Below are 12,982 nucleotides of genomic sequence, written 5' to 3' on the forward strand. Positions count from 1 at the left end.
GCCTTTCTGGCCTAGGCACATGTTTCTTATCCTGTATTTTCTTTAATCCTTAACTTTTAATAAACCTCTAAAATATAATACTCCTTGCAGAGAGAAACTAATTTCTACCTGCCTCAGTCTCCTCAATCTCCCCTAAATTTTAATCATAACAGCTGGCGACCTAATGGGAGAAAAAACTCTAAATCTTCTGATTTCTTTTCTGATCTTTAGTTCAGCTTTTAATATCTAGTGCCTAGAAATTTTTTTTGAGCCACATTTCTCAGGCCGAGTTTTTTTTACCCTTGCAAAGCTGCTGCTCGTTCCAGCCATTACATAGCTCACAGGCTCACTCCTGACCTGTTTTCCGCCCACCTGGTCCTGGTCGTGGTCCCGGCCCTGCCCTCCCCTGTGAATTTTAAAAGTCTCCATCTTGGTATAGCACCCAGAAATTGTGCACACCCACACTACACGGGCATGTGCTAGTCAATGACAAATCAGAAATAACTAACTGCCCACCTGGGCTGTCCTAAGCCAAGCTAGAGCCAACCATTGGCACTTGTGAGACACAGGAAGTGAGGTAGGGAACAGCCTCTGGAATTCGCTCACTTCCTGTGGAGAGAGCTAGACACCAGTTGGTATTAGGAGCTTGGACAGCGAGGACGCCCGCAGACAGCTTTCCTTCAGATCGGTCACGTGAGTTAAGGACTGATTCTTTCCACCTTGGCCCTTTGGGCCTAAAACTCCCTCTGCCTTGGTCAGAGGTTTAGTAGCCCCTTTCCCTTTTCTCTTCTCTCCTTCTCTCCCTCTCCTTTCCCTACTCCCATTGTGATTAAACCTCCATAAACTCCATTCTGACTTGAGTGTTTCATTTTAGGAATTTCATAAGTAAATTCCTTGGCGGCCATTGTTCAATATTACATCAATCTTAGAAGGTGAAATTTTCACCATTACACCCCAGCACCCCGCTCTGGCTCTGGCTCCTGTTCCTGGCCTCTCACCTGGTGCCTGCTCTCCTGGTCCTGCCTGCCTGTGTTCTTGCCTGCAGCCATCCGCTGGCCCCTGCCTGCCTGTTTATGTGTCCCAGACCCACGAGCACGACCCCAGCTAGCTCATCACCCAGATCCTTGGAGCAGATTGCTCAGTACTCATTTCTACCAGCTGGTAACAGTATTGGCCATGTGGGCGGAGGGGAGAGACAAGAGGGAAAGGAGAATGGGTAATTTTCCCTTAGGCTAAGCCTCCACGTGGATGGGGGTATTGACCACATTGGAGGATCATAGCAGGGGAGAGAAAAAAAAGGAGAAGAAACAGACTTTTCAAACAGGAACTCAAAAGCAATGGGCTGTTTAAAAGAATATCTTTTGACTGTTCTGGTAATTTTATTGACTTCACCTGCATGTCAGGGAGAAGACTCAGCTAACTTTGGGGAGGCAAATGGGTGGCCCAGGGAACTGAGAGCCAGGCCTAAAGACATGAGGTCCTGGGTTAAAATCTGGCCTGAGACACTTCATGGCAGTGTGGCCCTGAGTAGATCCCTTAACCCCCATTGCCTAGCCCTTATGACTCTGCCTTCTGACAATAGGCATCTAAATGGATAATTAAAAATAACAAATAACAACAACAAAAAAAAGCCAACCCCAAAGAACTTTGAAGAGACTAGAGGCTATAAAGCATTTCAGACACCAATGGTTTATACAAATCTCTGTATTCTATTGCATTTTTGTTTAAGGTTTACCTTTGTGATTTTAAGTTAATATATTACTAGATTCAATATTATTCTGTTATACTGTTCATTTAATGTACTGAGTTTTAAAAATTCTGTTCTTTTTCCCCTATAACTATGCTGAACAAATATTATTGAATAAGCCCATTATGAAAAAACAAACAGCCTTTCTATTTTGCCTTTGTAAATTGTCACATAGAGGATAGATGGACTTCAGAACTGGTTATAATTGTATAACAACCTTTGGAAAATTTAATATGCTAAATACCTCAAATAATTTTAAGGGTTTTTAAAATATGATTTTTGTAATTTTTTTTTAACAATCTCTGGTCATTTTTGCCTGCCCCTACCATGAGGTGTAAGGCTCACTCTAGTAGCTGAAGTGAAATACATTTTATAACCCCCAACCTTCCCGCATTTCTAAATATGTGAATGGAAGTTGGTTAATCTCAGGGCATTTGGATCCCTAAAAAAGCCTCCAAAAAAGGAGCACCTCTTTATTTATACTCTTCAGCTCACTACTTAATGTCCACCAGAATGATATTTCTTGATTATGTTCTAAACCCAAGATGAATTTTACTTTGTTTAAAAATATTTTAAATACCAAGTTGAAAGTTTACTTCGTTTGTAAAAATTGTGACAAATATCCATCAATTCAAAGGTTTTAAAAATGTCATACAACAACTTATGTGAAATATGATAGTGTGTTTGTTTGCTATTGTAATTAATTGGGCTATTTAGAATTTTATGGATATTGAAACTACATATTTGTACTACTGTTCAATTCATTTGCCTTCTACTCACAGTGGAGCATGGCTAGACATGAAGAGGAAATGGATCTCATTTTTGGTGAGAAAGCCTTGTATTTTATATTTTCTTAGCTGACACAGAGTGTCAATGATTATAAGCTACATTTTTGAATTTTTTAAAAGCTCTTTTATTATTATATTTTTCTTGCATGTGCAATATACTTTTTCATTTTTTAAAAAATTTTCTCTCTTTTTTTTATATTTGAAGCACATGTCACCAGCATTAAGATTTTCTTTAACATTTTGACTTTTCAGTACTATAAGTTTGAAATACATTTGTCAGCACATGCCCAAAAAGCTTGTGACTATAAAAATTATGCCACTAATTATTTAAAAAATTATGGGACTTTGCTTAATGATTCTGTCTGATTCCAGGACAAGATATACACAACAGAGCCATTGCACAGAGCCAAAGAAGAGCCAATCCTGGATGGATTGAGGCACTTCTAGGCCAATACAAATGTTTTGAACCTAGTGTGAGACTTGGGGTTGCGACACTTGACTTATGTTAAGATGTAGGCCTTCCTTGTGTCCACACTCACTCTGAAGATACAGATGAGTATCCCCAAAACCTTGGCTCCTATAATCTGGTCCCCATTTCTGCCTCTCATAGTGTGGTACCTTTCTGTAGTCCTGGCTACTGACTGGGTAAATGCATCATTGCTTAGATCATTTTGATTGGGCCCTGATTTAAGGACCTGTTATAGATTTATTTTTCTTTTTACTTAGAATTTTTTCACATAAGACTTTGATAGTCTATATTTTCATCCAGAAATTTTTCTTTTACTTGGATTATTCTGATATCTTTTTAATATCTCTTGCCAATTGATTCATATACCTCATACCTCAGCCATGCATCCCTAAGTGATCCTGTTTTTTAATCACCCTCTTAATGGGGGGAATGTAAAAAATATCATTATTTAAATTGCAAAGTTTAAATTCTTTTTGAGAAGAATTTTAGGTAAAGAAAGATGATACCGCTCTAAATCCAGAACTGAACTGTTGGAGAAGACACAATGAAGAAGCCTCTAGATCACAAGCTGCACAAAAATGAACTTTGGGTGTAGTTGATTGAACATTTATTTGTATGTATACTTTCATGCCAAAGGGGACTGCCCCCTAACTGGCTTTTTTTCAATGCGTTCAGCAATTATTGGTTTTATTCTTTTTTTTCTCTTATCCTCAAATTATTGTAATCTTTAAATTGATTATGTTTTCATGATCCTTTGGAAAAAAATTAATTTTTTTCAAATGATCAAACTAGGGAATGTAAAAAATAGACTAGAATTCAGGACTCCAATTCCCAGAATCCTTTGCTCCACTTCCCCAGAGTGCTTTGTAATCTCACTGAATTCTCAGGTGGGCCAAGATCGAGAAGGGATTTAACCTGATTGCAAAGGCTTTTGTGCTCTCTTTTGAACTTCCGTTTTGGAGCAGATGCGGCTCTTCCATGATGTGAGATTATCTTGTCTAGGCCTTTCTGGCCTAGGCACATGTTTCTTATCCTGTATTTTCTTTAATCCTTAACTTTTAATAAACCTCTAAAAAATATAATACTCCTTGCAGAGAGAAACTAATTTCTACCTGCCTCAGTCTCCTCAATCTCCCTTAAATTTTAATCATTACAGAGTCAGCACATTCCCATTGAGTCCTATTTCAGGAACTTCTTTTAGAGGAAAAATGCCTGTAGTTGAATTTGGTACCTGTGAGTCAGTTTGACTAGAAAGAGTTTCTTTAGAAGGAAGAGATTTCCTTGGGGCTATAATTGGTTTTTGGATAGGAGAAGGAACAGGAGAAATTGGGATTTAAGAAGTTGGGGTTTCAGGAGAAGGGTCTTGGGAAGTAAGTTCAGCCAAGATTTGCAGACCACAAGAGAAGCAGTCCAGCAACTGAGCTATAGGAGAGGTGTTTTCCATCTCCATTTTGGGGGAAGGAATTTCCTCATTTAGAGGTTCAGGAGAAGGTTTGTAAGGGTCAGACATGTTTTTGGTCGGGTCAGTATTTGCCAATTGATCCTGTAAGAAACATTTAAAATTATCCAATTGGTTTTGTATGTTTTCCTGAATTTTAGCTTCAAATTTTTTCAAGGTAGCATTTCTCATCACAGTATTTAGGAGTATAAAAATGAAATGACCTAAGAACATAAGAAATGGAAGGTATTCTGGAATCTTTAATGTCCTCAATTCATCAAACATCATACAAATTTTGTAGAATGCAGTATATATATTATTTCCAATTTTGATTTTAGTCAGTAGATGTTGCTACTGGCTAGGGGTTAAAGTCAGGGAGTGAAAACAAAAGATTTGGGTGTTGTGTATTTTTTTTAAAGAGCCTTTTAATCCAAGCAAGTCCCCTAGGCCAAAAGGAGACAGACAACAAAGCCTTTTGCCTGAGGTTAAGGCTGAGTTTTTGTTTGATTTGGGAGGAGTCACAAGCCTCCTCTATTTTCCTTTCAGGGCAAAACCATTTCTCTCTTTGAGGAAAGCCTCAAAGGCTTTTTCTAGCTGGTCTCACCAGGCTTTTTTACATCTCACTTAATTTTAAAACTAGAGACAGTGGGGGAGCAGGACAAGGCCAAAACTTCCTCCAGGTTTTTCTCTCTGATAGTTAAGAGTAATGTAGGCAGTATTGTCAGTGAAGGTTGGCTTTTTGGGTTGTTTGTTCCCTAAGGGAAGAGAGATTCCTACACAGCTTCCCTGGCTAAGGCTGCTTAAGGTCCTGCCACTTATAGGTTAAAAAACAAAACAAAACAAATGGCTGTGTTCAATTCAAATTAAGGAGAAAAGAGAAAAAAAAATGTCTTATACTCATCTGATCTCACAGCTGTGTTTTGAACTGCTGAGTTAGATGTTTAAAAGACTGACTTGAGGAGGTAATCAAGAGAGAAAGGAAAGAAAGGTTTCACAGAAATTTGAGGGTACTGGTCGGATTAGCCAGACTCTAAGGGGGGTAAATTTAGGGGTTTTTGACTGAATATATTGTACTAGGACAAGGACAGAGGAAACGCTGGGTTTTCACAGTGACAAGGCGAGGGAGATTCTATGTCACCATGGAGAGGTTTTCAGGGTGACAAAGTTGGAGGGAGTATTTGGGTTTCACAGGGACAAGGACAGAGGGAGTGTTGGGCTTTCACTGTGACTGGGGGACCCTACAGGGACGGCGGTACACTCTGGATACAACCCGGGTGGGAGTTGGGCACTGGCTCAGAGAACAACCTCTTTGCATTCGAGAGCCAGAGGTACCAGCACCAACTTCTCGCGCCCACCTCTAATTGAAGTATACCCAAACCCGGAAGTGTTTTCCTAACCCGGAAGCGGAGCTGCCCCTAGCCGCGCGGCCCTGGGATGCCCAGGCTCCGCCTGTTGGGGCTCCTCCTCCTCCTCCGCTGTCTCCTCTGGGCTGTGCCTGCTGGGCAGGCGGGCAGGAAGCTGGGCAAGGATGCTCTGATGGTCCCGGGTGGGCGACGGCGGCAGTGGGCGGCGGGAGGATGACCTCTCCTCGGGACCGGGCTGCAGAGCTGGCGCGTTTCTACACGGTTACCGAGCCCCAGCGGCATCCAAGGGGATACACGGTGTATAAGGTGACCGCCCGGGTAAGTAAGGGCCCGGACGTCAGCTGAACTCCGGGGCCCGGAGGGCGTGCAGGGCCGATGGAGAACCGCAAGTCCGGGGAGGGCAGCGACATTAATTGCGGGAGTGCAGGATTGGGGCTAGGGCGAGTCCGTGGGGTGGGGCTAAGGCTACCCCTGACAGGTGCCTGGGAGTGGGATCTGATGGAACCCCCGTGGTGACACTTATGCACTTCGATTACTATTCGTTCCCCGTCTACCTGGCGTCCTGCGTGGGTCTTTGTGTGCATGTCTTGCCCTGCGTGCTCCGTGAAAGCTGGCACTGACTTATTTTGTGTGTCACCCAACCCCATGCTTTGAAATGGGCAGGTGCATTGCTGTGTTTGTTTAATGAATGAATGAATGAATGAGGCTTTCTGCAGGTACCATTGAGGCAGAAGGTGTAGAAGTGGGCCAGGAACAAGAGGGTGGGGACTAATGGCCGAGGTGGACGGGCAGCCCCTGCTTCAGGTAAGGGATCTCCATTCTCAGAGAGGGAAGACTAGAGTGCTCCATACCCTATGGAGAAGATTGTGGTGCCGTCCTATCCCTGGAGTGCAGGTGTGTTCAGTTTGTTGAACCAGGGAATCTGATCCCAGATTAGACTCCTCATTCGTTGAACAAGTGCTCAGCATAGAACTACCCTAGGTTCTAGGGTGATACAAACTTATAAGATATTACCTCTGCTTTTTAAGGTACCTACAGCCTCAGTGATGAGACACAAACCTAAATAATTCTTAATATTCAGTATTACATGGTAAGTGCAATAGACTGTTAGTCCATATGATCTCCAAGAATAATATTGAATTTTTCACCATTTTGGACTAAAATTGTTCACCTTATTTTAGGGTGTCCCATTTTTATAGTGTTTGAATTCTTTATATATTAGTGAAGTTATGTAAAGCATAGTCTGGAGGAAGGTTATCAGGATCAAATATTTATTGAATGTCTCTATGTAGCAGTATTGTACTAGGTTGTTCTGTGGGATCAACTATATATATTTATCTCTTCTGGAGATGGATAAAGTAGAGATTTCTGGATCTTTTCAAGTATACACTCTTCTACATATGTATAATTATATATACACATACAATACAGGCATACACATACCACACACATCCATTCACATATGTAATATATACATATAAAAACATTTTATTATTTAAAATTACACATATACTATTTAAGTGCCCACCTGAATGTTACTTAAAATCTTATAGCAGCTCTATTATTTATACAAATTAGTAATTATGTTAATTACTAACTATACTAATTTAAAGGGGAGAGAAATCCCTGATAGTCAGAGTGGTCAAGGAAAACTTCAGTCAAAGTCAAGCCTAAGTCCCACTCACTTGTATGGAAGATGAAGTAGTATAGGAATATATAAAGACTGGAAGAGTGGGGACAGAGGAGAGAAATATAGGATGAGCAGATTGGAAAAAAAATATAGCTTTGGGGACATAAAGAGTGAATCAGTTTGGATGGAGAAGAGGATTTTTGTTGAGTAATGAGAGATTTGGTACACTTGGGACCTTGTCAAAAAAAGCATCATGAGATATGGAAGTATGTTTGTTTATTGTTTGATGTTATTTCATAACTCTGTAAGAAATTTTGTAAGATAAGGGGATCCTTAAATCACTCCTAAAGAAACTTTAGTTTCCAGAATATTTAGAGATATATAGTTATCAGTTTTTTATATGTTACATTGGGTACCATTATCAATTAAACATTATTTAATTACACATTTTCTTTTTACCCCCACTAAAGTCCTATTCCATTGCCTAATTAAGGTAAAGAAATGACTTCGGAGGAGTTCATGCTAGCAGTGAAAAAGCTTTTGCAGGTTTTCCTAAGCTGCAAAGGCTTTGAGTATGGGCCTGGCCATATACTACATGGCTTTTGACCAGATACTACCTCCCTAAGTTTGGAGAAGCTCATTACATTGGTGAATATTTTTCTACTACAACAGCTCAGGAGCTCCTTTATTAAGATGCTAGAAGTTTATAGTATATCAGCATATTCATTGATGAAATCAATGATTGAAGTTCATTCTTTCCTTATGTAAAATGGTAGGGTTACAGTGCAGAACTTAAATATTTGTGTCTAATGAGAAAATCTTCATTATATTATTTTTTAACATCATAAATTTAAAACACAGTAGCAAATTACCTTAGAATTCTGTTCATATTTGAACCATGTAACATTAAAATTGAAAGAGACTTTGGAGATCATAAAGTATGATTCAATGTTGCTGGAATGACTTGAACTGGAAAATGGCTTATGTTATTTTCTCCTTCCTCAATCATCTTATTTATTTTTTAAGCTTTTGAATTTTTAATTGATAAAGTTATTAAAATATTTAGTCAAGACAAAAGTAACTTTAAATATTAAAAGTAATTTTCCTTATTTGGAACTATGACCCAAAGGTTACTAAATTGAATACCTTTTGGACCAATCATTCTAATGCTAGGCCATACCTAGTAAAGGTAAAATAAAGAGGAAAAAGATCCAAATGTACAAACATATTTATAGTAATCTTTTGTAGTAGTCAAATATCAGAAACTACTATAGTGCCCACCTATCAGAGAATGCCTAAACAAATTTTGGTATATATAATGGAATATTGTTTCTCCATAAAAAATGATGAAATAGGCGATTTCAAAGGAGGCTGGGAAGACCTCTATAACTTGATGCTGTTTTGAAGTGAATAGTTCACAGTAGTAAGCAGAGCTAGAACAATTTAAACAATGACATAAAGAAAAACATTATGACTTTAGGATGCTAATCAATGCAATGATGAATTAAAAGTCCAGAAGACTGAACATGAAGCACTCTTCTGCCATGGAGGTAATGACTTTTCAAATGCATAAAGAGATATTCATTTTTAGACATGAACAATTTTTGGAATTTGTTTTCCTGGCCTATTCATATTTGTTATGAGAAATTTTTTCCTCTTTCATGGTTCACTTAGGGAAGTAGTGGGAGGGAATGATAATAAATGTTTGTAAACATAAAAAATAACTATTAATGCTTTAAAATGAATAAAACCTTTATTATCTTTAGTGCTGAGAAAAACATTTCCCCCCTTGAGAATCAAGGAAAGAAGTGCCCCTTTGAGAATATCTCATGAAACAGATAAGCAAAGAAATATAATGTTTGCCATCTTTTGATGTTTGTCTTTCTCACTGAATTATACCTAAACGTAACTTCAAGTCATATTTTCCATATTTTCAGTTCTTGAAGTATAGTGTATTTCTGTGGAGTGGTTGGGTCTTAGTGATCCAAAGTAGCAGTATTCTTCTATTTCAGGTAATAGCATTGCTTTTTTCATTATATCTTGTTTTAAATTTCTACCATTTCCTTGAAGCTGAGAGGATCACTTAATAAACTGTTTTTCAAATAGTTACCAACAGATTCCCTAGTTTAACTCTTCATGTTGTTTTATCTTGTGTTGAATATATAGATAGTAAAAAATAAGACAATAGTGTTTATTTTTTACCTTCATTTGTAGGAAATAGTGGAAAGGACAGTAGATCTGGAGTAAGATGACCCGGGTTTGAATTCTGCGTTGGCTCCTTCCTATATGTATGACCTTAGGCAATTGTGTAACTTAACTTCTCTGTATCTCAGTTTCTTCATCTGCAAAATGAAATGGTTGGATTAGTATCTAAGGTACTTTGAATTTTATGAACCTAGAAGTATCCTGAGATAGTTTTTTTTTGTTGTTGTTTTTGGCCTTCTATTAAGTTTATAACATTCTTAGAAAAATATGATAGACCTTTCAGCATTGTTAAGTGATTAGTGTTATGTTTCCTTTTTGAATACTGTTCCATGATTCAAAATAGAAAAATACTTTGTTGCATAGTACAAAAAGCAGTGGACCTGGAAATTAAGAAACTTTGAATTTTAGTTCTTCTTGTCGCACTGATTTGCCAGTGATTCGTGTAAATCACTTAATGCTATAGTTTCCTCATTCTTAAATTGAGATTGGGCAATGACTTCCTTAATATTTTCTATCTTTATGATTTATGATTTTTTATGATTATAATAACCTTTTCCTTAAATACATATTTGCTGCTTCAGGATGGTTTGACTAGTCAAGTTCATATTCTGTATTAAATACAAAGCAAAGAGGTGTCTCTTATCATGCTTAATAAAGAAGTACTTTTTTTCTTGTGGGGAGAAAGTTTCAAACAGGTCTATTTGATTACTTAGAAATATATAATACTTTTAAAAGGGAGGAGAAGGGGCAGCTGGATGGCTCAGTGGATTGAGATCCAGGCCTAAAGACGGGAGGTCTTGGGTTCAAATTTGGCCTCAGACACTTCCTAGCTGTGTGACCCTGGGCAAGTTACTTAACCTCCACTGCCTAGTCCTTACTGCTCTTCTGCCTTAGAACCAATACACAGTATTGATTCTAAGATGGAAGGTAAGGGTTTAAAAAAAAATAAAAGGAAGGAGAAGGAAGTCAAGAAATGTTTTGCTTTGTATATGATGGTTAGTGTTATGCTGCTTAGTGTGTACGCATTTAGTTTTCAATTCAGTTAGAATCCTGCTTTATGCCAGGCATTGCTAATTAATAGTACCAAGTACCAGAGGTAGCATCAGGAATTTTTGGACATGTGACAAAATTGCAAAATAAGCAGACTCTCTCTACCTTTCCCTTGGCATTTCTTCTCCACTACTTTGCTTCCTTATTGAATCACTAAATTTACCTTTTCAGCCAGTGCTTGTAAAGGGATAACTGTTCTCTGAACTGTTTGTGGAAGTCAGCAATCATTACTGTATATGCATAGTGACTACATATTCTAAGTTCACATAGCTAGTGACCAGAAAAAAGTGAAATGGTAGAGGTAGAGAAGAGTGTAGGCAAGGATGCAGAGAGAAACTGTGCACAGCTGTCCAGTGTGGGTTACTTACCCAGCATCATAGGATTATAGCTTTAGAGCTGGAAGGGACTTAGGAGGTCAGTTAGTTCAACTCCTTTATTTTGTTGATGAGGAAAATGAGGTGCAGAAAAGTTAAGTGGATTATTTAAGGCTAAAAAGGTAGTAAATGGCAGAGCTGGAATTTATACCTTTTTGACTTCAAATGCAGCATTTGTTTCCTTGCCTTCTTTTGCCTTTTCCTTTCTTCATCTCTTTTACCTGGCCTCTCTATTTTCTTCTGTCATTTTGTGAAACATATGATTTATTCTATAAAACAAAATAGTTAAAAAAAAAAAAGCTAAGCATTCCCCTTATGGAGTTTTCTGTGCAACCATTTCCCAAAGCCTTCTTCAGGTGTATCCTCTAGAGAAGAGATAGTTCCAGATTGTCACTGTAATCTCCAAAGGTCATAGGAAAGATTGAAGGAAGAGTTTGTGGGTTCTGTAAGCCAGAAAGAAAGGTGATGGTATGCAAGGAAGTGATGATCTCCTAATCTTCTAATTAACTGCTTAAGTTCATAGTACTATTGTGCTATTTTTTCTTTGACCCGTTTTTGTAGATTGTACAAAAATTGCATGGGAATCTTATATCTTATGCAGAAAGATATAAAACATTCACTTTCTAAAAATAATTTGAGTGAAGACAAATGACTTAATTACATGTAGTATTTTATAAAAGTTAAAACTCATATGTAAAAATGAAGAAAGGAAACTGGGTTGTTTACATTAGTGATGGTTACCATATTCTGCACAGGATCCTAAAAATGACTGAGCATCTGAATTTTTACTTAGCTTTAGTTGCCTTTGAACAAGGAGGGTCAAAAAAAAATTGAAATGTGCTAAAACAAGTCTCCAGAAAATGCTATTGTGAGGGCTAAGTACTGAAAATTGGAAATCAAAAGGATGATTTCTAGGCATGTTACACTAGCATTGGCTGTCATTAATATTCTGTTCTTTAAGTGAGTAATTCCTTCCTTCATTCCTTCCTTCATTCCTTCCTTTATTCCTTCCTTATTCTCCTTCCTTCCTTTTCTCTCTCCCCACCTCTCTCTCTCCACCTCTTCCCCCTTTTCCCCACCCCCTTCTTTTTTCTGAATAAACCCAAATACTTAAACTCAGACAATAAAGCAAATATATGTCAAGTGTGAGATTCCTTATAGCTTTCCGCCTCTTTTTAGGATTATGAACTTTTTGGGAAGTCCAAAAGAAAGCAGGAAAGAATGGAGTCTATGGTTTTTTAACATATGGTATCTTGGGAAAGAAGTCCAGGAGGAATAAGGGGTGGTAGGACTAAATTAAAGGAGCAGTGTAAGGGGATAAGTTGAATAAAGTGGAGAGGGGATGGAGGAGTCAACATAAGTCTCAGAACTTTTTCAATCATTACCTATCAGGATGTGCTATGGTAGCAGACCATTATGAAAGATTATATTTCTCTTCTGCTAGCCTGCAACCAGTCAGAAGAGTATATTAGTTAATTTAATTTGTACATTAGAGTAATTTCTAATATTTTTCTCAGAATTTGTTAAAAAATTAATTTCTAATGGATTAAATGGATTAGAGGGACCTCTTTATGAATTCTTTCCCTTCTCCCAAAGTTTTGTGGTTTTAGATTTCAAGTACATTTCAGGAATGAGTTCTTTCCTCTTTGCCCTTCCTAAAGAAACTTCATGTTAAATTGTGTTGTGATCTTTTAAAATGAGAATTGTTTACTTTTAAAAAGATAATTTATATTTATTTTTAAAAGCATTAGCAGCAACCTTTCATTCTTTTGAAACTCAGAAGAAATGCTTTTCTCATTATTTATAAACACAAATTGTTTTGGTTATTTCCCATGGTTTACTGATGCAAATTCAAAATATAATTTTCTGTGTAAAGTTCATATTCTATACTGGATATTTTTAGAAACCGAAGCATACATTTAAAAGCACTAGGAAAGA

At 37.7% G+C, this 12,982-nt stretch overlaps 1 protein-coding gene across 7 annotated transcripts in view; it reads left to right on the forward strand.

Moving 5' to 3' along the window:
- Positions 1-5,813: 5,813 nt before the first annotated feature.
- Positions 5,814-12,982, forward strand: part of RPS6KC1 (ribosomal protein S6 kinase C1) — a 202,945-nt gene continuing 195,776 nt past the window's right edge. For 2 of the 7 annotated variants that reach the window (XM_007481376.2, XM_056815907.1), the window contains exons 1-2: positions 5,832-6,103; positions 9,353-9,427. In XM_007481376.2, coding sequence (XP_007481438.2) covers positions 5,999-6,103; positions 9,353-9,427 — 180 coding nt within the window. In that variant the 5' untranslated portion in view covers positions 5,832-5,998. Of the gene's footprint in view, positions 6,104-9,352; positions 9,428-12,982 lie in introns of all 7 variants that reach the window. The other 5 variants (XM_007481378.2, XM_016430156.2, XM_056815908.1 and 2 more) reach the window with 4 other exon arrangements.

Source organism: Monodelphis domestica, chromosome 2, assembly GCF_027887165.1.
Source record: "Monodelphis domestica isolate mMonDom1 chromosome 2, mMonDom1.pri, whole genome shotgun sequence".
Taxonomy (NCBI): Eukaryota; Metazoa; Chordata; class Mammalia; order Didelphimorphia; family Didelphidae; genus Monodelphis; species Monodelphis domestica.